Source organism: Tenrec ecaudatus, chromosome 12 (assembly GCF_050624435.1).
Source record: "Tenrec ecaudatus isolate mTenEca1 chromosome 12, mTenEca1.hap1, whole genome shotgun sequence".
NCBI classification, from domain to species: domain Eukaryota; kingdom Metazoa; phylum Chordata; class Mammalia; order Afrosoricida; family Tenrecidae; genus Tenrec; species Tenrec ecaudatus.
Genome location: NC_134541.1, coordinates 31,718,452 through 31,742,613, shown reverse-complemented (window position 1 = coordinate 31,742,613; position 24,162 = coordinate 31,718,452). Strand labels below are relative to the sequence as shown.

The window sequence follows — 24,162 nt, the reverse complement described above, 5'->3', positions numbered from 1 at the left end:
ACAGGAGGTACACTGGCTGAAAAGCCAACTTGAGTCTCCCCTCAAAAAACTCAATGCCAACAAGTCCACGTTGACTCATAGTGACCCCATAGAACAGGCCCATGAGTTTCTGAGACTAACTGTTTACGGCGGGAGAAAGCCCCATCTTTCTCTTGCAAGGCAGCTGGCGGTTTCTAACTGCTGACCTTTTGGGTAGTAGCCCAATGTACTCAGGGCTTCTAGGTCTCCCCTGGAAGGTGAGAATTATATCACAGAGCCAGCATTGCCCTGACTCACTGAAATCCCACAGGAGTAAATGGAGGCACAGAGAGGTCAAGTGACTCGCTCAAAGTCACACAGCTGGTCAGTGGTGGAGCCAGGACTTATTAGAAGTAGAAAACAACTTGATATAGTTAAATTGTGCCAACCTGGCCGATAACACATGTGGGGTTCATTAAAGGGCGGAGAGATAAATGGCTCAGTGAGCCTCACCTTTCTAGTTCTCAGGTCTCTTGCTTTCTGATGGTCAGAGCAGGGTGCAGCTGCCTTAGCTAGTTCCCTGCTTCAGCTGGCAAGGCTGACTTCCTGCAAGGCACCCCCAAAGAGTTGTCGCATGGACCTACCTAGATGCAGCCCTGCGTGCTGGAGCAGCCGTGTGGAGACCCCTACCAGCACGGAGATGCTTACACATTCACTGATTCTGCTTTCCTCCTGCAGTCGGCACCATTGTTTGTCTTTTGTGAGATGGAGGAGGACTTTGTGGATTGGTGTTGGACATATGGGTTAATGTTGGACTTGTGGGCTTGGGCAGCACTGGGTTGGGATGCTTTCTTGATGTGCACTTACCCTTTATATAAAACTCTCTCGTATACATATGAGTTTCTGTGGATTTATTTCTCTAATGTACCCAGACAAACACACAAGTGAATAAACAAGTAAACTGAAAATTCTTCGGGGGTAAGAGATGGGGTGCCCTTCTGTTGACAGCTCATGGTGGGGAGGGCTAGAGGGGAGACTACCCACCCTCTGGGGTTTCTATCTCAGCAGATGGGGAGAAGGATCAGAGACAGCCAAGCCCCGCAGGAGGAACCCTGGTGGCGTAGTGGTTACACAATAGGCCACTGCCTTCAAGATGAGCAGTTTGAAACCACAAGCCGCTCAGTGAGAGGAAGACGAGATTGTCTACTCCTCGAAAGATCTAGTCTTGGAAGCCCGCAGGAGCACCAGGGCGCTCGCTGAGTCAGAATCAACTCAATGGAAATGGGTTTGGGTTTGCGAACCTCACAGTGCACCCCCTAAACCTGCCCCCACACTCAGCTTCCCCCTGCCTCTGCTCACCAGAGACCCCAAGAACCATCTGCTCCAATGCCGGACAACTTTCATTAGTCTCCGTGCAGCCAGCGTCACCCCAGACCCCGAGGGAGCAGGAGGCCAAGCTCCCCACGAAGGCACCCCTCCCCAGGCTTTGGAAGGACAAACTGCCTTCACTTCCTCCTCCCCACACCAACCCCCACTCCACTGGCGCTCTCTGCTGGATGTCGCTGCACTGGGTGCCAAGTGCTCACCATGGGCCCAAGGAGAGAAGGTGGAGGGCAGACACCCAGAGCTGAAACCTGAGATCCCAGGCTCAGGGGTTGTGCAAGACAGACGGACTGATGGGACCAGAGATCGCAGTCGTTTTGGGTGTTCGGGGAAGCGGGCAGCCTGGGCGCTGACTGTTTGGTGTGAGCACGCATCTGGACGTGTTTTCTTTTTCTCCCCTCTTGCAGGGAGGCCAGCCCCACCCCACCCCACCCCGCCCCCGATGATAAGGTACCAGCGGTGAGGTGGACAGAGCGAGGCCAGTGCGTGGACGGGCAGTGTGAGGGCAAGAGCGAGGAGGAAGGAAGGGAGAGAGGGAACGAATGGCGGGGAGGGGTGGGGGCAGGAGGCGGTGTGAGGAAGCTGAGCAGCCGAGCTGAGGTATTTGCAGCCAGTATAAATAGCTGCCCAGAGGGCTCCGGCTCAGGCTCCGGCTGGGTCAGGCAGAGGTTTGCAGCTGCAGCGGCTCTGCAGCAGGCGGGCCTGTCCACCGGCGACTGTGGCCACAGCGGGCGCATCCGGGGCACGGCGCCTGGTGGTGGGTAGGCACAGCCCCTGGGGGCTCTGACCAGACGCCCGCCCCGTCACCACCTCTCTGGATGAGCTCCTGGCCAGCCATGCTGCTGGGCAGCCTCCTCTTCGCAGTGGCCACTGTGACGATGGCCCAGCACAAGGGCCAGAAAGCAAGCGGCTACCGCAGGGCACACCGGGTCCAGCACGGCCAGTGCCGCTACACGTTCGTGCTGCCTGAGCTCGAGCCCTGCCCGCCAGAGCCTGGGCCCTTTGGGGGCTCCAACAGCCTCCAGAGGGACTCGCCAGCCACAGCCCTGCACCTGGGCAGCTGGCGGAGCCAACAGATGCAGCATCTGGAGAAAGTTCTGGAGAACAACACCCAATGGCTACAGAAGGTAAGATTGGGGGCCTGCGGGCATGGGGGAGGCGGAGGGACAATGGCGGGTCTGTCGTGAGCTGCTTGCTGGAGGAGTGCCCACCTCAAAGGTCTTCTCTAGGCACAAGCAGCCAAGCTGCTGGGACCCTTGTCCCTAAATGGCAGAAAGTAGGCGAGTGATGCTCAGAGAGGTCCAGGAACGGCCTGAGGTCACACAGCCAGGGAGAGCAGGGTCAGTACCTGGCTCCCTACCTGCCGGTCATTCATCCCTCCGGCAGAAATGGGTTGGTCCCTGACCATGTGCTGGGCCCTTCCTAGATGCTGGGGACGCAGGGCAAGTAGAAGAGTCCTTGTCCTTATGATGGACAGGGGAAAGGGTGACCAAGGAGTGACCAGTAAATGTCCAACGGCGTCAGAGGACAAGGGGGGACCAAAGGGTGGCGTGGGAGGTCAGATCGTTTGAGAGGACATCCCAGAGGTGGTGCTTGAACCGAGAGAAGAGGTGAGAGGCCTTGCTCCCAAAGGGACTGAGGTCTAAGACTGGAGGGGCTTGTGGGCCACTGCAAGGACTGGCTTTAGGAGTTCTTGGAGGCTTTTACACCGGAAGCAATCCTCCTGGTTTGTTCGGAGCTGAAGAGGCTCTATGGTCAGGTGGGACTGAACCCAGCAAGGAGGCGTTGAGCAAGGAGGGGGTGAGCGGGGAGATGTGGTCAGCCAGGTTCTGGCTCATGCTGGCGATGGGGCTCAGAGGGTCCGCTGATGGAGTGGATGGAGCGGGGGGAGAGGCAGACGTGGACACCCAGGTCCTCCATAGGCACTCCAATCCCCACGCTTGCACTTGCTCATTCATTCCACACCTATCAGAGGCCCTACTACGCACCGGCAGCGCGTGGGGGCAGCGAGCGTGTGCTGAGATGCCCGTGATGGGCTGTCCCCAGAAGTGTCTAAGTGTCAGAGGTATCCCGGGGGAGGGTGTCGCAACTCGGACCAACTCACGGGGCTTGCGAACATTCAAGTGAACCAGCGGACAGCGCCTGGCCGCCTGGGAGAGGAGAGCATCCAGGATTACCCAGAATGCACTCTTGTTATCCCCATGGTTCCCCACGTTTGTAAACCTTGTAAAGCAGCGCGCAGGAAGGCATTGCCCTCTGGACACATGCGTCCTTATTCAGTGTGTACGTACATGGAACCCCAAACCAAAGCTACTGCCGAGAAGTCGGTTCTGACTCAGAGGATCCCCAGGACTGCAAACCTTGACAGACCGCCCACCTTTCTTTCTCAGCCTAGCTGGTGGGTGGCAAACGCTGACTTTCGGGGTAACAAGCCGGCACCTAACTGGTGAAAACGGAACTTCACAGAGATGATACCCACAATCGTGCCCATTGATGTATGTATGTACTCCTGGACACAGCCTGGCTTTATCCATCCCCAAAGCGGAGATCTGACACCACATGTATCCAACCAGCCTTCACTGCACCACACACTCACATACACAAACGTACACACACACACACACTGGCCCGTGTGCACTCCCGCACAACTTTCTGTCTTCCTTCCTCAGTCCCATAGTCCCTTACCCACTGACCCCTTCACCCACCTGCCCTGAGCAATTCCCTAATGCCACCAGCCCACCATATCCCCTCCAGGAAGCCCTAGCCACATACCCTATACTGGAGTCTAAGCTACCAGGGACCCCGTATTGCCCTGAGGCCCATGTGTCTTCAGACAGCATTTTCTGTGTCTCAGGAGGCTGTTTCAAGCCTCGTTCGCCCTCCCTTTAAGCTTCCATCTCTACCTCCCCACCCACCCCATTCTCTCACCAGACGAAGGACACTCTATTTCAACGAAGAGTAAAGGAAATGAAATCTTCCATTGGGCAGCTCCACACCTGCAGATTCCGTCCGCGGGCCTTTTTCAACCTTTAAGGGCCACTCTACCCACTAGGCTGTGTGTCCACCCCCTCCCAGCCCCTGAGTCTCCTCCTAGCACCCACCTACTCCTGCATCCCCAACCCTTTCCCCCTCTCTGCTGGTCCTTTCCTCTCTGTGCTGAATGGCGCCCAAGTCTGCTCCATGCTGAAAAGGAAAAAGGAGACGGGAGGGGGGGGGGGACGGCCTCGTTTCCAGTCCACAGCCCGGGCTCTGACTACTGGGCCAGAAGCGCTCACGTGCTGCCTGTACTTCCTCACTTCCCATCGCTCCTTGGCCCAGGATCACCCCACTCCCCAAATCTCATGGCCAAACTTGGTCTTCGTCTCGCCTGGTGACTGTCTTGGCCATCTCACACTGCCATCACAGAATCGCCTTCCACAAGTGTACAGCTGGCCCCAGGAATATATGCCCGCGCAGGTTCAGCTACAAGTTGGAATACAGCCAGCCAACCATTGAAGGCTTCTCTTTCTGTGAGCTTTGGGGGAACATCCTGGTTTCATTGAGCCTCGACTCCTGCACCCTCTTCATGGGGTTTGGGGGTTCTGTTCCCTGGCCTCCACTTCATAGTTTGCTCAAAGGAGATGTGCTCAAGGTCTACCCTGCAGTGACCCTGCACCACTAGCACAACCAAGCTGGCCCATTTGCCCAGCGGGATTCTAGTTGCAATCATAGAGGTTAGGGTTCCCAGCACCTCTCTTGGGGAACATAATTCAATCCATAGCACCGGATCTCTCGGTAAATGTGATATCATCAGTGACCAACATCGTCCTTCCAGAAACTTTCTCCACCAGCCAATCCTTGTCTACAGAGCAACCCAACTACTCTCCTCATGTCCGTGCCCCTCAGAGCATGATGCTTGGTAAAGGGGCACCTGAAGAGAGACCCTTGACCAGATGGAGGGACACAGTGGCTGCATTGATGGGAGGGACGGCCCAGGACCGGGCAGGGTTCTGTTCTGTGGGACGCAGGGTTGCTATGAGCGAACCGGGCACCATGACACTTAACAGCAGCCACAGTCCTGGTCTAGCCACCGCCATCTCCCCTCGGGGTGGTTCTCACCGCACCTCCCCGGGCTCCCTGCTCGGTCTCTGGACCTCACAGCCCATTCTCCAGTGGGCACCGGAGGGTGAAAACCTGCGGGAGATCCTGTCTCCTGGACTCAAAATCCTGCCCTGAGGTTCCGTCCCATTGGTAGAAAAGCCGGAGCTCTCCTTCCTCAGACGCCCATGCCTCCCCCGCTCACCTCCCTCAGTCCTCTGATGTCACCTCCCCAGAGGGCCCCCCTGAGGGTGCTCCACGAGCACTCCCTCCGTCCTCTCCCCCAGCTGTGGCGTCTTTCTCAGCACGTGTCTCCAATGACATCCTCGTCTGCGTTCCCTCGTGGGCGGCTTCCTCTGCTCTGTGAACGTCAAGAGGGCAGCGACTGTCGTTTTCTGGTCACTGTTGGATCTTACAGCCTAGAGCAGTGGTTCTCAACCTTCCTCACGCCGCGACCCTTTCATACGGTTCCTCAAGTGGTGGGGACCCCCCGACCATAACATTATTGTCGTTGCTACCTCATCACTGGCATTTTGCTTCTGTTATGAAACAGGAGGCCCCTGTGTTGAGTACCCCTGGCCTAGAGTAATGCCTGGCACGCAGTGGGCATTCCGTATGTACCTGCTAGTTGGTTGAATGAAGGGATGCTCTTTCGTTCTCTCGGGCCTACCTGCTGCTCCCCTCTCAGCCCAAATGCGGTTTCCCAGAACTGAGTCTGGATGCCTCCTCCCATACCTCATGGCAGACCCGCAACCCATGGCCCCGGCCTCAATTGTCCCCATCTCGAGACTGCCCTGACCACCCTAAGAGAATGATCCTCTGCCTTGCTTCATGCTGGCACCAAACTGGCATCTTCGCCCCTCAAAGGGGCTGGGCCTGCCAGTAGCTCGAGGATCAGCTTGAATTAATGGGCTGGTCTACTGCCCTAGGGGTCCCCTTCACCCCACCTAGGAGTCACAGGCAGCAAGGCCTGTCCATCATGTGGCCTCACTTCTTTTCTCTTCCCTAGCCCTGCCTCCCCAGTGCTGCCCTGGTTCAGGTCTCATTCCCTCCCTGACCATAGCCTCAACCTGCCCCCTGGCATCCCCATTCCAAAATATCACCCTCTCAACTCTCGGAATCCTCCCGTGCCTGGTGCAGGAGAAGCATTTTTGAACCAGTGGATGGATTTGAACCAATGGTTTGGGGGGGGGGCTGTGGTAGAATGTCTTTTCCAGGGCTCTGTCCAGCCCCAAGTGTGGCCATGGCGGCGGGGCTCACTGCAGACAGGCATGAGTTGGAGAGCACTGGAGTGGGAGTCAGAAGAGGCTGGCTTCAAATTCTAACCTTGCCACGTACTGGCCCCGTGGCCATCCCTGTCTGCATAATGGAGATAGCTCATCTATACTACTCTCAACCTGCCCCCTGTCGACAGGCATCATGGGATAGACAGCTCACTGGTGGGCTTTTTGGTAATCCAGTATCGTCTGTATTGGGGGATCTCAATCTTGGCCCAGTCAGTGTTTCCCCACCCAAGATCATGGGCATCACAGGAGCTGAGGATGTCACTGCATAGGCTGGTATCCTCCTCCTTCTGACCCCATCTCAGGCATTTACTGCTCCAGATCATGGATCAGGGGCCCTGAGGGTCAAGCACTTCCAGTCCCCTGGTGCTTGGATCCCTGTCAGATCACCCTGTGCCCATGGAACCTGTCACAAGATCATACCTGTCAGCCTAAACACACCGATAGTCCATCCCCCCGCCCCCCCCGCCAAGTCATCCATCTCCTGGAAGGCAGAAACCCAACCACTGGGGTTCAAGTTCCAGCCAGTTCTGCCCCTTCCTTGATGTGTAAGACAGGGCCAGTGGCTTCCCTTCTCTGGACCTTGGTTGCCTTGCCTTTGCAGTGGGATGACCACAGCACCTCCCTCTGTGAGGACAAAATGAGATGATGCCCAAAGGAGTGATCAAGCCAGGGCCAGGCATGCAGGAAGCACACTGTGGGCCACGCCCATTTCTGCTCATCCCCCTGGGCTCTCCTTGAAACCAGACACACCGTCTGCAATTCTTGGGCCCCTGCATCATTGTCCTTCCTCCTCCAGCTGACACTGGTGGCTGTCCTCTCAGGGAGACTCACAGGCTTGGAGCAAGCATCCCTCTCCATCCAACTGTTCCCTCCAACCCCCCCCCCCACATGCACACACTCGTTACCTTATGTGTGGGGGCCCTGGCTCTGTGCTATTGACAGAGGTCTATCTCAGAGTCTTTGCAATTCAAGAGCATCTTCTCAGCATCTGCTGGCACATCCCAGAAGAGTGAATGCCTAGATTTCAAAACCTTCTTCACGGATACCATCACCACCCCCACCACCTGGCGAGATTCATGCCTCCTCTGCTGGCCTCCTGGAGGAACTGGAGGGGGAGGAAGGCCCAGGGGCCCAGCACCTTGCTCTTGACTTCCTCCTCTAAGGGACACTGCTATCTGTATCTGCCATGTTCCAGTGAGGAAGCTGAGACTGGGGGAGAAGGGTCTGCCCAGGTCCCCATACCATGAGCACCAAACTGGATTCTCCACCCCTACCTCCATGTTCCTTTTCTTGACTCAGAAAGAGAGCAAAGGGATGGCAGGAGGGGTGGGGGCAGGGGGGGGCTTGAGAGAAATAGGGTGTCCCTCCACCTCTCCCAGCATAATAGTTCTACTCTGTCCCATGGCGTCATGTTGAGCTGGGCTGGAATGGATGTGAAGGCAGTGGTAGGGTGTACCCAGCAGGAGGCTGGGCTCAGAGTGGGTGCTGGGGAAACAGCAGCCCTCTCGGCCACCCCACCCCTCTCCTCCTGGAGCCCCAGGGCTCGGGTCTGGGGTCAGCTTTGCCCCTGTTGGTGGAATCTTGGTTTTGCTGCACCCCCCTCCTCTGGCAGGGGGGCAGTCCAGGCCATGGATGCCGAAGGGGAGGTGCAGAGCCAGCTGGTGGTGCTCTTCCATAGCTGGGCTGGGCTGGGCTGGCTCCTGGCTCCTCACACAGACCCCTGGACCCCCTGCAGACTAAATCCATGGCCCAGGAGGGACACTGCAGCCCAGACCTGTCTGTATTGGGGGAAGGGGAATGAAAGAAAGCATCGGTTGTGGCCTGTGTGCAACATGGGTACAGGGGAACCGAGAGAGCAGGGCAGCATCTGCACACAGCAGGTGATCATTCAACACTCCGTGGTTCCTGGGACACTTGCAGCTGTCCCGGCTCTCTCAGAAGGACCCTTTCTGCAGATGAGGGCACTGAAGAAAACCAGGGCCCCAGGCCTGCCCCAGTCACCTCTGGGATGCAGGCTTCCCCAGGCCCTGAGGCCCAGGGACTCCCTCTCTCAGTTTTCTCCCTGTGCAGAGCACAGAGCTGGGCTGGTCGAGAGAGCAGCTCACTCCTGCTCCCTGTCTCTGAGTGTCTGTGGGCGGCCTCACTTGCTGTTCCTGCGGCTGATGCGTATCTCTCTCTAGGCTCTCCCTGACTCTGACTCAGACCATCTGCATCTCTGGGTTAGTCCAGGAAGACTAGAGAAAAGAGCAATTGCATTATTGAGATAACATCACAGCCCAGTCGAAGTCAAGTCCGGAAGTCCAATACCAGAAAAAGTCCTCTTCAGACTCACATAACACATGCTATGACGCCAAATGCAGGAAGATCACAGGCCAGTGGGTGGAAAGTCTTGTGGATCCAGTGGTGGTGGAAGCATCTCAGCACTGTTGTGGGTCTCCACATGGCTCCTCCAACTCCAGGGCTCTAGCTCCATCAGCTTGGCTCCACCTAGCTTGTCATGAGGAATGTCTCACAGAGAGAGTGTGTGTCCCCCCCTCCAGGGAGGAAGACAGGAGTTTCCAGAATCCTCAGGAGAAGGCCATGCCCACACAGAGGTCTCTTTGGCTATGATCTGATTGAATGCTAGACTCCACCCTTTCATTCAAATTGACAGGAGATTATGTAACTGCCACAGTCCCCCTGCATCTACTGGGCCTCTGGCTCAGCTCCCCCCACTCCTAACCACTAGATGTGCCTGCCCCACCCACCTCAACACCCCCCCACACCACACCACCCCACACACAGACACATGTACACACCTGGATTTCCTGGATGCTCACTCTCTGGGTGGGCCTGCTCCATCCACAATGGGAGAACCCAGGACACCCAGGCCAAATGGTGGGGCCACACCTAGCAGAGAAGCTCTCTGGGGCCCCTTGCTGCACACTTCCTGCACCCAAACACTATGGAGGAGGGGTGGGCTGGGCGGGGACCTCCGACCCGGCACTTCCTCATTAGCTTCTGCTATCTACACCTGCCCATTTCCAGACACCAAACCTCAGAATAACTCAGCCTCTCTCAGTCCCCCAGCCCAGGGCCTTGCCTGAGGGGGACACAGCCAAGCGCTTGGGGTGGGGGGGTGGCAGAGCTCAGCATGGGGTCCTGGCCCAGCCTGAGACCCTCCTAAACTGGCCAGGCCTCCCAGCTGTTCCAGCCTCCCAGGCGACCCATAAATTCTTGGCATTTTCTGCTTTCTGTTATCCAAACAAGCAATGAATCTCAGCAGAGGTTTGATTTCCTAACCTCACCACTAGCTCCTCGCTCAGCAGTTAGGCCTGGGGCTTGGGGGGTTAGGCTGCATATGCCACTTAGAGGCGCAGGATCTTTGTTGTAAGAAGAGGATGTAAAAAGGGCCTCAGGGTGGGGGGGGTTGTCGGGGGGGGGGGGGGTGCTGTGCACCAGCAGTGTCCCCTCTGGGGAGCCCTCGGAGTACCCCATGGGTGGGTTTGTTTGTTCAAGCGCTGGACCAGGCCACCCCACAGGATCGGGCTGCCCTCCTCCTCGCCCCCCGAGCCCGAGCCCAGCCCCCGCTGGGATAGAAACAGGCCTCCGCCTGGGAGGGGAAATTTAAGAAAGCACCCCAGATCTGCCCACCCCCCACCCCACCCCCCAAAGTCCCCCAGCCAGGGCTCTGACCCCAGAGGTTTACTTAACCTCCAAAGTGTCTGGAATGGGCGGACCCCCAAGCTGATGGTGGCGTCTGGGGAACCCGAGCTGGGGTCAAAAAGTACCTCCCAGCAGTGTCACTGACCAGCTGAAGGTCCCTGGGAAAATCACGTCCACGGATGTGCCCCCGCTGAAACAACCAACAGCAGACTCCTCCCGGCTCCCAGAGCCCGCGTGAGCCCCGCTGGCCAGTGGAAGTCTGTGGGGGCACTTCCGGTGTGCAAGACCCTGCTCACATGCAGGATGAAGCAGTGCATTGTCCCTCACAACCCCCACACCACCCTCCACCTCCCAGGGAGGAAGGGAGAGTGCCTGACCTGTTTCACAGGAGGATACTGAGCCGCCTAGGGCAGGGGCGGCAAGCTTCTGAGAGAGAAGAGCCAATCCTGTCCCTCACGACAATTTAACTTTTTTTTTCCCCCCGAGAGCCACAAGTGTATCTGTACAAACAAATGAAAGAGCCAGTACCTGAATGCTATCTTGTAACTAGTGCTCACATTTTACTTCAGAGCCCCATGTAAGGCAGGAAAGAGCCACGGTTTGCTGACTGCTGGGCTAGAGGGCAAGTGACCTGCCCGAGGTCATTAGGCCAGGATTTAAACCTACGCCATTTGAAGTCACGGCCCCACTCTGATCCCTAGCGTGGCACATAAGCCAGTTCCTGGGGAGTAACAAGACATGGCCCTCTTGGGCTGGTCCCTGGACCTACAGGCCAGCCGGGCCACCAGCTAGGGCCTGATGGGCACAGAGGCCCCTCCTTCGCCTCAGCTGCTATTTCCCTCTTCTGACAAGTCTCTGGCAGGAGGCCTTATCTGGGATTCTTCCCAGCACCCAGACAGGGAGAGTAGCCCTGGAAAGGGAAGAGTCCCAGAACCTCCAGCGAGGTCGCCTCACCCTGAGTCCTCTGCCCTTGGCCAGGGCCTGAGGCCGAGCACTACAGAGGCTGAGCGTGGATCATGGGGCCCAACCGCCCTGCTGTGAATGCCTGCTCTGCCGCTGGCAGGCAATGCGCCCTCGGACCCTCACGTTCCCTCTCCGTGCCTCAGTTTCCCCACACGTGTCATGGGGACCCTGGGAGAAGCTGCATTGCGGGTGGCCCTGGAGGTGGAATGAGTACAGGCACCTGTGGGGCTCCAGGCACATGTGGCGGGGAGTAAGAGGTCAGTAAACACACCTGCTGATAACACACCTGCCCTGCACAGCGTCTCTCTACTCCCGTGGGGTGGGCTTGGGGGAAGCACCTCGTCTCCAGAGGAGGCCTTGGGCTCCTCATCCACTAACTGTGGAACCGGGGAACAAGCAAAGGCAAAATAGGATAAAGCGCACAGAGGTCTGTGGGCGAAGGAGGGGGACCCTTGAAGTGGAAAGTACTGGGCCCCAGAACCGGAGGCCTACAGAGCCCTGTGATCCCTCCCCTGGACCCCAGACCTACAGACACGGGGGGCAAAGGCAAGGCTGAAGGAAGATGGAGCCCTCCAAAGAAGCACTGTGGGTGCTGCCGAGGGAGCCCAGAGGCAGAGGTGTCAGGAGAGAGGCTGAGAATTGGGCGGGGGGGGATGCTTACAACCTTGCCCACCAGGGTCCAGCAGGCCTGGCTTCCCTTCTGGGTCTTTCTCTTGCCAAATACCTGGCCGCTTCTCTCAGCTTATTGCTAATATTTGGTATGTGGGGATGAAGGGGGAAAATAAACTGCTCTCAGCCCAACCCTCTGACTGCCTCCCAAACAATGCTCTTTCAGTCTTGTCTGTACATTTTATTTTTATTTTAGTTGAAATGCTTTAGATGTGTGGAAAGGTCGGCAAAAAAAAACAAAAAACAGATAAGATAAAATAGAACTCCTGGTTTCTACCACCTAGCTTAACCATCGAAACCTCACCCATATTATTCATGTCCCCTTACCTTTCCCTGCCTCCCTCCCCCACTGAAGGGAAGTGCTCTGAATTCCAGGCTGGCAAGTCCTTACCCCATATGTACCGGTCCCTGCTGACTGAGGTGAATGTGTCATCTGGCAATACAAACAAAAGCCAAACGCACTGCCACCGAGTCGATGCCGACTCAAAGCATCTCCATAGGACAGCGTAGAACTGCCCCGGTGGGTTTCTGAGACTGTCACTCTAGACGGGAATAGAAAGCCCACCATTCAGAGTGGATGGTGGTGTCGAGCTGCTGACCTTACAGCGAGCAGCCCATCTGGTAACCACTATGCCAGCTGGGCTCCTCTGTGGCACGGGTAGCCAGTCAATCTGGAGCTGGCCTGAGCCTCTCTTCTGCCATCTGTGAACCGGAGGTGATGAGAACTGCATGCATGGGCTTGCCAACGGGGAGGCCCAAATGCCCAGCACACAGTGGGGTCGAGGGCCTTGCCTGGTGCTGTATCAGCAAGCAGGGAGGTGACACACACTGTTAGTGTCCCCGCCCTCTTCTGAGATGACCAGCCATCTGTCATGGCTATGACGCACATGCCTGACACTGTGCCTGACACTGCCACATGCTTTGCAAACATTGACCCATTAAACCTCATGCCAGTCTGAAAGGGGAAGACCATTTGGATCCCCACCGATTGCGAGGCCCCCGAGGTCCATGGAGGTGACCCACCTGGGACATGAGGGAGGTGGGGGTGGAGCCAGGCAGGTTGCCTCACTACATGGTCAGCCTCTCCATGCCACCCACTTCCATGATGCAGATGGAGACAGGGACTGGGTCCATTCACCTCGAGGTCAGGGGCAAAGGCTGGACCAGAGTCTAGGGATCCCCGTACCCACTGAAGATGCCCTCATTCCCACTCTGCAGTGCAGGCAGGGCAGAATCTCATGGAAGGTTCCGGGCCCACGCATGCATCCACGTACCCATTCCTGAAAGGAATTTGCCGATGGAATCGCTCCTTCCACTAACATGTATGAAGGGCCTACTGTGTGCTGTGCGCCATACAGGTGATGAGGATTCAGCGATGAGCAAAGACGATGCTGTTCCCCACCTGGAGCCGTTAATACAGTCATTTCTCGGGTGTAATCATCACGCCGTACATGCTGTGAAGGCGTGCATGGTGTGCTCGGGCTAGGCAAAGGGGGCCTGCCTCGTTAGGGGGCTCCAGCAGGATGGCCTGAACTGAGCTTCTGAAGGGTGGGTTGGCAGTTCCTAGCCCTGGTGCCATAGTGGGTTATATCTTGGGTACTAACCACAGGGTAGGTGGTTCAAATCCACCAGCTGCTCCTCAGCCTCAAAAGCCCACAGGGACCATTGTACCCTGTCTTAGAGGACTAGTATGCGTCGGAATAGACTCGATGGCAGTAAGTTTGGCTTTCGGGGTGCTTTTGTAGGAGGAGGCCAGGGCAAGGAAGGGGAACGTATTCCAGGCAAAAGGCACAGCGCCAGCCTAGGCAGATGGATCGAGTGGACCAAGGTGATGAGGAGGCTGTGGACGACATTGAATGTGGCCCAGCACAGAGAAGCAGAGAGAGAGAGGCCAAGTTAAGGCTGAAGTGGTCATCAGGGCCCAGACCAGACCTCTCGGGGCCTGATCCTGCTGTCAGGGACCCTGGGGCCCCCACTGTAATCACTCTGGCTATGGACACATGGATCTGCCTCCACCCCTCCCTTCTTGACCCTGACCCACCATGGTGTGGTGAGCAGAAAAGAGCCCAGCCATGGGATTTAAATCCCAGTTTGCTCCTGTGTCCACTGAGGGTAAAAACCAGCCCTTCCTCCAGGGTTCCAGAGCTCAGGTGAGAGAAGAGTCACACACGGTGCCTCTCTGGCCTGTACCCCATGACATCAGCCCCAAGCTCTCCAGGAGAGCCTCCCTCCATCTAGAGCATGCTCTATCTTATTTCCCCCCAGGGAGGATTGCCCCGTGCTTGCAGCAGAAAAACCATCTGGTGCAGGGACTCCCAGGCTGAGGTCGCCCCTGAAGAGCTGCCTGGCCTGGTGCAGGTTGCTTCCCCTCTTCCGGGCTTCACTGCGAAAAGGGATGGAGATAGCTCTCTCTCAGAGGGGCATTGGGAGCCCACCAGCTCACTTCTCGGCTCTCTCATGACCCACCACTTCACGCTCACAACCCTGATCAAAGAGCCACCATCTGGTTCCTTGGTGCATACACAGGAGAGAGCCGGCAGTAACCAAGACCAAGGTTTGAGGCAAGACTCATGCTGGTGGTGACGGTTCCGGTGATGCATCTACTTGGCCGCGCCATGGTTCTCAGGGGTTTGGCAGTTATGTAAAGTGATGCAGCCCTTTTGTAGTACTGCCACTTGACCGCTTTCTATGCAAGGATATTGCCCACGCTCCGTCTTCTGATCCGACGTGGTCGGCCTCCACTTTCACCTAATGCCGATGTTTCGCATAGCGGCCTCATCTTTGGAAACCAATGTAACCAAACGCTCACACCAAACTCCCTGTGGATCTGTAGTGACCCTGTAGGGCACGTAGGGCATGTCCCGTCAATAAGTAAAGACTGCGTATCGTGTGGCCCGTCCTTAGGCCGGTGCCCAGCACATTGTAAGTGTTGGATAAAGCATCCGGTCACTCGGGAAGTAGCCGGGGGAGCGATTGGCAGGAAGGTGCAGTTTCCCTTTCTCTCGATGGAACTGCACTTTCTGCACGTTGGCGTTTCTGCACGTCGGCGGATCTGGGGAGTTCGACAGGGACCCACTTTAGGCAAACGGTCCATCCAGGATCAGGGCTTACGCACAGACAGCTGCCAAGGGACAGCCGAGCCCAGTGGGGAAGGGCTTGGGCAGCCTTTGCTCATCTTCTGAAACGACTGCAAGGACCATGGCCCAACCCTGGGATTCAGATCCCGGTTTGCCAGTGACTGTGTGACTGTGTGACTGTGGCCCCCCTGCGGCCTTCCTCAACACTCCCCATTTTCTCCATGCAAGATAGTCTCAGAGGGCAGGTCAGTCACAAAGAGTAAGACACTTTTCATAAGTGCCTACCGTGTCCCAGGCACTGCGCTGGACGCCAGGCTGCAGCAGAGAACAGCACAGACCAGGATCCCAACCCCTGGGGAGTACAGGTTCCAAGAGGCATTTCCTTGACTCCTGCCAGGTCCTTGGGGAGGAGGAAACAATTAGCCCATTTTCTGATGAGGCCACTGAGGCTTGGAGACGCGACATCACTGGCACAGAGAGGAAATGGCAAAGCAATGACTCTAACAAGTTCCCTGGCCTAAGCTAGACGCCAGGCTGCAGCTGGTAGCTTAGAGGAGCTGGGCCTGTGCCTGGGAACTGTGGGTTGAACTGCGAGTTGAAAAATGCCTCCCTCCGTAGGATCTCATTGGTCCCTGACTTCTCTCCCCTGGATCCCTGCCCACTGCGGAGCTGACCAAGAAGAAAAGCAATGGAATCTCTTGCAGGGAGGAAAGCATCAAGGAAGCTGGTCTCTGCTGCTCAGAAAAGCCAGGAAAAACAACCCCAGTTTGCTTTGAACATGGGGTCAGGGGCTGGGGCAAGTCAAGGGAATGGGGGGCAAGGGGGGCCTAGAGCAGCACAAGCTCACAAACTACAAAGTCAGAGCCCTCCTAGACTAGGGAAACTGAGTCCTGTAGGTGGAGGGTGGGGATGTGTCTTGCCAAGTATCTTAGGCTAATTTCATTTCTCTAGAGAAGCAAAACTAGTGACATATATATACTTATATAGAGAGAGAGATTTTATATATATATAAAGAGATTTATCCCAAGGAACTGGCTCACATGGTGGTAGCAGTGGGCAAGTTCCAAGTCTGTAGGCCAGACATGACTGCAGGGGTTGATGAGCTCATGATCAGTAGTTCAGATGGAAAGCTACAGGTGTGAAGGTAAATGAATCCAAGGTCAGCAGAAAGACAGCAAGGTACTGACCACGCCCAGGATTAGCAGGCAATGGCAGGCTGCTGGCTCAAGTCCGCCCCCACCCCCCAAAATTGGTGGTCAGTTGATGAGCACAGGATCTAGATCCAACATAATGTAGGCAAGCTTTTCCATGGTATCCACTTAGTTTGGAAGCAGGCCACAGCCCTGAGGAAATTTCTTGTCCATTGATTAGCTTCTCATAGAGGATCTAATCAAAGACATGATGATATTATGTTAGATCTCATAATGGGAGATTACTGCATCTTCACCGCCAAACCACTGGAAAGCCTGGCCCGGCCAAGTGAACACAAAACCTTAATTTTCACACCCACCCAGGGGAGCAGGAGGTGGAAGCAAGCGTGTCTGTCTTCTATAAACTCTAGAAAAGTTGGCTACGTGTTTTCTATTGCTGCATAACAAATTAGCATAAAATATTGAGTAACTTAAAATAACAAACATTCACTGTCTCACAGTTTCTGGGGGACCAGGAATTTGGGAACAGCTTAACCGTGTGGCCCAGGGTCTCTCGTGAGGAGGTACGTAGGTGCCAGCAGGACTGCTCTCACCGGAACACTCATCTGGTGCTGGAGGATTTGCCTCCAAGGCGGCTCACTCCACTGGTGGGCAGGCCACTGCTGGCCGTGGGTGCTCTCCATGGGACTGCTGAGCAGCCACCAGGCCTGGTGCTGGCTTCCCCTCAAAGCAAAAGGAGAGGCCAAGACAGAGGACAGCAATAGCCCCTTAGTCACACTCTTATCGTGTCTGCAGTATAATTGGCCCTGACTCAGTGTGGGAGGGGACTCGAAAGGCAGGGATTGTTGGAAACCAGCTGCCACGAGCAGCACATCCAAGTGTTTAAAGGTATCGTCTCTGCGGCCCAGAAGCCGGCGTCCACATCCAGCCACTGCCCCTCACGGACCACGTGATTTGCGCCTTGTAGTCCTCATCTGTGAAATGGGGCTCCTGAGTGTGCCAAGAAGTAAACGAGCTGGCGTTATAAGGTCCTCAGGTCCGGACCTGGCACACTGTTGTGCTTCAGATCTTTGGGGGGAGAACTCCACCCCTGGGCAGACCTTGCCACACCCCTTACGCAGAGACAAGGCCTGCTCCGTTTCTTGCTCTCTCAGCCTTGGCCCAGCATGGCAGGCACTCTACTGGGTTTACTGATGGGATGAATGAGGGCTGGGGGCGTTCCTCCTGCACGGGCCTCTCACTGCCTCCCTCCCTTCCTGAGGGCCACCCTGCACCCCAGTCTCTGTACTGATGGCTCTTCCCCTTTCTTTCCTGCCTGTGTACCGGCCATCTCTCCCACTCCCTGGCCTCTGCGGCCCCACCTCATCTGGCCTCTCACGGGGCTCTGGCTAGGTTAGGGTCAGGTCAGGGGGTGCCGACCTGATCCCAGCAGCCATCCAGCTCTCAGTGTAGATGGCGGGCCCGTCTGTTCTTCCAATGATTGTGTATTTCTACTATGGACCTCAAACTTTTCTGGAGATGGCTGTGAGCATTTCGATCAAAGCCTGGACTCCCAGGATGGTATTCCAGTGGGAGAGACAGGTAACTAGCACATACGTGCCGGAGAACGTTCTGGATGGTGCGAGATGGTGTAAGGCAACCCCACTGATTGGACACGTTGATCAGCCACCAGTGTGGTGGAGTAGGGTATGTGTATGTGCGTCTGGTGCTCACCTGAGGGGGGTCGTCAGGTGGTGTTTACGTGAACACCTGAGCACCAGAAAGAGGCCGACTGGGAAAGCGGCTCTGGGGTGCTGTCCATGTTGAGGGGGATGTGCATTTGTGTTGGGAGGTGCCCGAGAGTGGCACTTTCTGGCTCCTGTGGCCACCTCTGCAGACCCTCAGGGTTCCTCCTCCCAACACAATGGACAGCCCCCCAGGTAGATCCTCTGTCAAGGGCAACTTGGCAGCAAACAGTCCAAACCAGTGATTCCACCTGTGGGGACGTATCCTCCTATGATGGCGTCTGGTGAAAGCCCCACTGAGCTCAATAGGTAGACACCAAAAGGCTGCCCCGGGGCGCCTTAAGGTCTGGCAATCCGACTCTGGGGAAGAAGTTAGGAAGCACGGTTCTACGTGAATACACATGGAGCCACCAGGAGTCCGATTCGACCCGACAGCAACTGGTAGCCCTTGTGTGCGTGCCAGAGGCTGAATGCATGCGACATTCGCAGCAGCCCTGCTGGGGAGGGCTGAAAGATCCTCAGACCCCGGCAGGTCTGGAGGGCACGGGTTCCAGCTTCCTCTCCTCCGGCAGCTTCTTCCATGACACTCCTCACCTTCTCCCCGCGCCACATTCCCATGCAAGGTGGCCTCGGAAGACAGGGCGCTCACAGTCAACAGATAAGGGAAAGCACCTACTATGTGCCAGGCACTGTGCTGGGGCCCAGGCTGCAGCAGGGAACCATGCTGACAGAGGTCCCCATGCCAGTGGAATACAGATTCTAGAAGTCATGTCCAAGCCAGCTGGGGGGGGGGGGGTGTGGGTGAGGGGGCAGGTGTCTCCCCACAGGCAGACTCCCGAGCAGCTGTTAAACTGGAGAGACAAATTGATCTGAATACACCTGGCACATTCTCCCAACTACACTAAGTACCACGGACAATAAAAAAAACCCAAATTTGTCTTGAAAGAAGGACAGCCAGATTGCTCCTTAGAGGCAAGGATGGAGGGACTCTGTGTCTTGCACTTTGGACATGTTGTCAGGAGAGCCCCGTCCCTGGAGAAGGATGTCATGCTTGGTGAAGTGGAGGGGCAGTGAAAGAGAGGAAGGTCCTTGGGGAGATGGGTTGACACCATGGCTGCAGCCAGGGGCTCAGGCATAGGGACAATTGTGAGGCTGGCGCAGGACCGGGCAGTGTTTCCTTTTGTTCTTCTGAGGGTCACTGTGGGCTGGGATCAACTCGATGGCACCTAAGAACGACCAGCTACCTGCACAGACAACAGACAGCTGGGGGTGCGGGGGCAAGGACAGAAAGCTGAGGGAGCAGCGAGGAAGAGGCTATGGTGGGAGGGGAGAACTGGCTGGTCTGGATGTGCTCTGAAGGAAGCGTGCACACGCTGAATGTGGGGTGCAAGAGAACTAGGGGTGCAGGACCACCCCTAGAGGCTGGATCTGAAAGACTGAAAAGATGGGGTTTCCTGCCCGTCTCAATTAGCTGATGGACATTGCAGAATACCAAAGTAGGTGGCTTAACAATCAGAGATTTGTTTTCTCACAGTTTGGAGGCTAGAAGTTCAAGTCCCAGTGCTGAATCCAGGGAAAACCTTGTTCTCTCTGTCGGCTCGAGGAGGGCCCTGTGTCTTGTGCTCCAGAGTGACCTTCATGTGGTATGACAAATCTCTTCCCCTGTGTCTGCTTTGCTCCCTTGTTCAATCTCTTTTCTATCTCAAAAGATTTATAGGAACCCTGCCTCATTAGTATCACAAAGACAGCCTATTCCCAGATTATAATCACAGGCCATACCCATAATTTGAGGGATAGAATTCAATCCATAATATCCTACCCTTTCCGCACCCCCAAGTTTATATGCCTGCCATGTCACCCCCAAAATCTTACATCAACTCCAAGCCCAAAGATTCATCTTCTAAACCATCTAAATCAAGCATTGGTGAGATGTTAGGTGTATTCCATCCTGCCCATCTGTGAACCTGTGAAATCTAGAACACGATTTATCTGTCTTCAAAGTATGTTGGCGGACCAAGAATGTGGAAGACATTTCCAGAACACATGGGAAAAATTCGAGGGAAAGGAGGGATAACGGGCACCAAGCAAATCCAAACCCAAGCAGAACAGACAATATTAGGTCTCAAAATGACCCCATTTTGGGGGGAGCACTTTGGGAATGGTCTTGCCCTCCAGACTCTTCGGGGAGTTGGCCATGTTCTCTGTATTCCCCCTGGAAGCCTCTGGATCCTGGGCTTCAGGGTCACCATCCAGGCCCACTGGGGTGACCCCCTGCTCCCTGGGCTTTGGTTGGTTGGCCCCATCCTCCTAGCACATCAGAGTGGCAACTCTACCAGCTCAGTCCTGGCAGGTCCTATGTTTCTGCCCCTCTGGCAGGGCAGCTTGCCCCTCGGTTTCACACATTGAACCTCATCCTCTTAGCCAACGGAACGGCATCCCCTCCCGCCGGCGCTGAGTCAAAGAAGATCGGATTCTGTGAAGTCTAACACGGTGTGGCTGCGCTCTTTGAGATCCAGGCGCTCCTGGCCCCACCCTGCTCTTCTCAGTTCCCCTGACCTCTGAGCTGCGCCAGGGATGCGCCACTTCTTTGCTTGGAGAACAAGAGCAGTCGCTTCTTTGGCCTGGTTCTTGCCTGTAGAATTCCAAGAGGCCAGCGGTCGTCTTTCCTTTTTCATCCGTCACTCCCACCGCAGGAAAAGCATCGCCTTCCCCCACTGTTCAATTGCACGCTCATCATGTTCTCTCAATAGTGTACTAGAAACACAGTGAACACACACTTTTCTAGTCGCATTCTGTGGCCAGCCAGCCCCATCTTTTCTACAAATCTGAGTCAATCTCTTTCAAGATATACAAGAGATTCTCCAAATGAACCCAGCAGAGGTGGCAAGGCACATGAAGGTAACTCCGGAGAAGCTCCCCTCCGTCTGGGGTCTCACTAGAATTGTCTGTAACGTGTGGGACTCTGAAGGCAAGCTAGGCCTTCACTAGTGGGCACCTTAAAACTCGTTCAGCTTCCTCCCGGTGCCCAATTCCCAAACGCCTTCCCCATGGTGGGTGTTCGTCAGAGCAGTCCCAGAGTCTGTCTTCCTTGCGCAGGAACGCTGCCACCGCGATGCCCCAAGGGGCTGCTTTTAGCACGCAGAAGGCGCTGTCCTTTCCGTTCAGGAGGCCGGAGAGAACCCACTCTAGGGGAAGGTTTTCTCTCTGCGTCAGCTCTGGGGGAGGTCCTGTCTCCGAGGTGCTCCTGAGACATCTGCACGTGTCTTGACATCTCTCCCCCCCACCCCCACCCCCCTCCGCTTTGCTCGCTTCTTTCAGCTCCGTTCCAGCTCAGAAGAGACCGATTCCAGATACACTCCACACTCGTCTTCACGAACACAGCAAAGACAACGCATTCCTACTTGGGATTCTAACCACAGGCAAAGAGGATAGGAAAGGCAACTCATGGGGTGGCGGCGGGGGCGGGGAGCGCTGAGGAGGCAGGAGTACGATTCCATCCATGACACTGTAGGATGGAGTCGCCTGTCTCGTCTAGAAGCTCAGACATCGCAGGCTCCCAGCCTGTGCTGCAGAGGGCGATGCTCCCGTCCACCAGGCACCAGCCCGGCCTTGGCAGCAGCGCGTGGATGCATTCATGTAACCGTACAGCCACCGTGTAGCAGGCACAGTCTCCCTGTCACCCACAGTGCCATTTAACCCTCATGACAACATCAGGGAGGGGACAGCATCACTTTGGGCAGGTCTACCGGTAGGTGCCTTACGGATCCCATTATGCAGATGAAGAAGCTCAAGTTCAAAGGAACCACACCACCAAGGGTCCACATCAACAGAGATTTTCTTCAAGCCGATGGGGGGTGGGGGGTGGGGGAGTGGGGGGAAATGGCACTAAAGCAAGAGGAAGCTCCTAGAACCTCTCAACGGTGGCTGGGAGAACCCCAATACTTGTTGAGCACTTGGGACGTGCCAGGCACCAGTTTCCTTATTCACCCAGGTGTCTCGCTGATCCTGAGAGAGGGCTGGAGGGTCTCCCATTTGGTAGATAAAGCAGTTGAGGTTCAGAAAGAGGATGCTGGGCCGAGGCCTCATGGGCAATCAGTGGAGAAATGGAGGGTCTGATGCTGGGAGTCTTGCCAGCCTCCGAAGGACTTGCTGCTGGTCCCCGCCCTCCTCCAGCAACCCTCTACCCAAGAGGGTCTGCCTCTCATCCTCCTGGTCAGACCAGGACTTCTAGTGAGGTAGCCCCAGGGGCTGTGTAGAGTTGCCCTTGGCACCCAAAGCCTGCCCCCTTCTCTCTCTCTCTCTCTCTCTCACACACACACACACACACACACACACACACACACACACACACACTCCTTCCAGCACAACTCTGTCCAACTATGATGGCTGGAGGTGGGTACCACCCCTGTTGACTCCCTCGGCCCCTCCACATCTCCGACCAGAGAGATTGCAAATGCTTCTCCCCTCAAGGCCATCGACTGTGATCTCCATGTTGATCCCTCCTCACTGGACCCCCCCCCCCCATATACACAAAGGAGGCATTGGTATCACCCCTCCTTCCACAAAGCAAATCAAACCCACCCCCCCACCCCCCGCTACTTCCAAAGGTTTCCAAGGCTGTCAATCTTTATGGACGCCGCCTGCCTTGTCTCCCCCGCCACCCCCCACCCTCGCAACACGGGGGTGGGGTCCAAACGACCAACCTTTGGTTGAGCCATTGAGCACTTTAGTCACTGTGCCACCTGGGCTCCCTCTACCCCCACCTGACAGGTGGGAAGTGGAGGCACAAAGGCCGGAAGTAACAAGCCAGGAGGAAACCCCGGCTGGGTTTTTGTTTTGTTGTTTTTTTAATGCCATTCTTCCTTTTCCGGCTCTTTGGTCTCCCAGTGGCTACACCGTGGGGCCACACGATGATGCCGTTTAATCCAAAGCTGTTTCTTTCACAGCTTTCACCGGACAATTAATCCATTCCTTCATTTTAACTAGTAGCCACAGAGCATCTCTAGTTTGCCAAGGCAACCCCCAGGCAACAGGAAAAAAGCAAAGCAAACCCCTGAGCGACGGAGGGCCTGGGCAGGGTCGTGGAGCATGGGGTCTCAGCTTTCCCTGTCCCCTGAGCCCCTCCGGCCCCGGTGAAGTCATAGAGCCTCTCGGGAGAGGATTTCTAAAATCATAAATTTAAACTTGTAGGTTTCCAGGGGAAACAGATTACATGGACTACCGATAACACATTTTTCAAAGCAGGTTTGTGGTAGTCAGATATGCTTGTGAGGAAACCCATTAAATAGCCACATCTAGGGGCGGACTGGGACAGCTGCTAATCAAAAGGTCAAGCTCCCCAGCGGCTCGAGGGGCCGCTTCCGGATGACGGCCTCGGAAAAGCTACGGGACACGACCACTCTGTCCTACAAGGTCCCTGTGAGTTTGAAAGGGATTTCATGCCACCTTTCTCCCCAGACCGCACCAGTCGTGGACCTAAACACTTTCGTCTTTTTGCAGTTGTGATGAGTATAAAACATGTCTTAGAGAAGTTCACGGCCACGATGACGTGACCTGAGAACCTCTGTGGTTTCTGTGGGTGACAATTAGCTGGCACCATTTCGAATGTGGTGCAGAGAGTTCCTAGCCCATTGCCAGCGCTGTCATCAAAACGCCAAGCCCACTCCTTCGCCATCGCGTCCATTCCTCCTCATGGCGACCCGTGTGTTACAGAGTGGGACGGCCCCACAGAGTTGACTTGGCTGCAATCCTTACGAAAGCATTAGTACCAGACTTCTCTTCCGCAGCACTGCTGGATAACTTCAAGTCGCCCATCTCTAGGTGAGCAGTCAAGCACCAACTGCTGGTATCTGCCAGCGATCTACTCAGCACTGAGGGCACAGTTGATTTTAGTAGACATTGTTGTGGTGAGCTGCCTCCAGTTCGGCTCCAACTCATATAATCTCCCACCATGGAAGAAACCATTGCGCGGTTCTGTGCCAAGTTCACAATCGTTGGCATGCTCGAGTCCAATGTAGCCGCTGTGTATTCTGAGTGCCCCGGGGACTCGTCTTCCAGGGCCACACGGGACAGTGTTCTGTTGTGGTCCTCAGGGTTTTGGGTGGCTAACGTCTGGGAAGTAGATCAGCAGGTTTTAATTCCTGGTTTGTCTTCATCTGCAAGCGCCACTGAAGCCTGTGCACCATGGATGATCTTGCTGAAATTCGAAACCCCGGTGCCACCGCTTCCA

The 24,162-nt window shown here is 55.9% G+C and overlaps 1 protein-coding gene across 3 annotated transcripts in view; it reads left to right on the top strand.

Annotated features, from left to right (window-relative positions):
- The first annotated feature begins 1,647 nt into the window (after positions 1–1,647).
- The window catches only part of ANGPT4 (angiopoietin 4), a 52,726-nt gene continuing 30,211 nt past the window's right edge, over positions 1,648–24,162 (top strand). The window contains exon 1 of one of the 3 annotated variants that reach the window (XM_075563860.1): positions 1,648–2,468. In XM_075563860.1, coding sequence (XP_075419975.1) covers positions 2,160–2,468 — 309 coding nt within the window. In that variant the 5' untranslated portion in view covers positions 1,648–2,159. The remainder of the gene's footprint in view (positions 2,469–24,162) is intronic. The other 2 variants (XM_075563861.1, XM_075563859.1) reach the window with 2 other exon arrangements.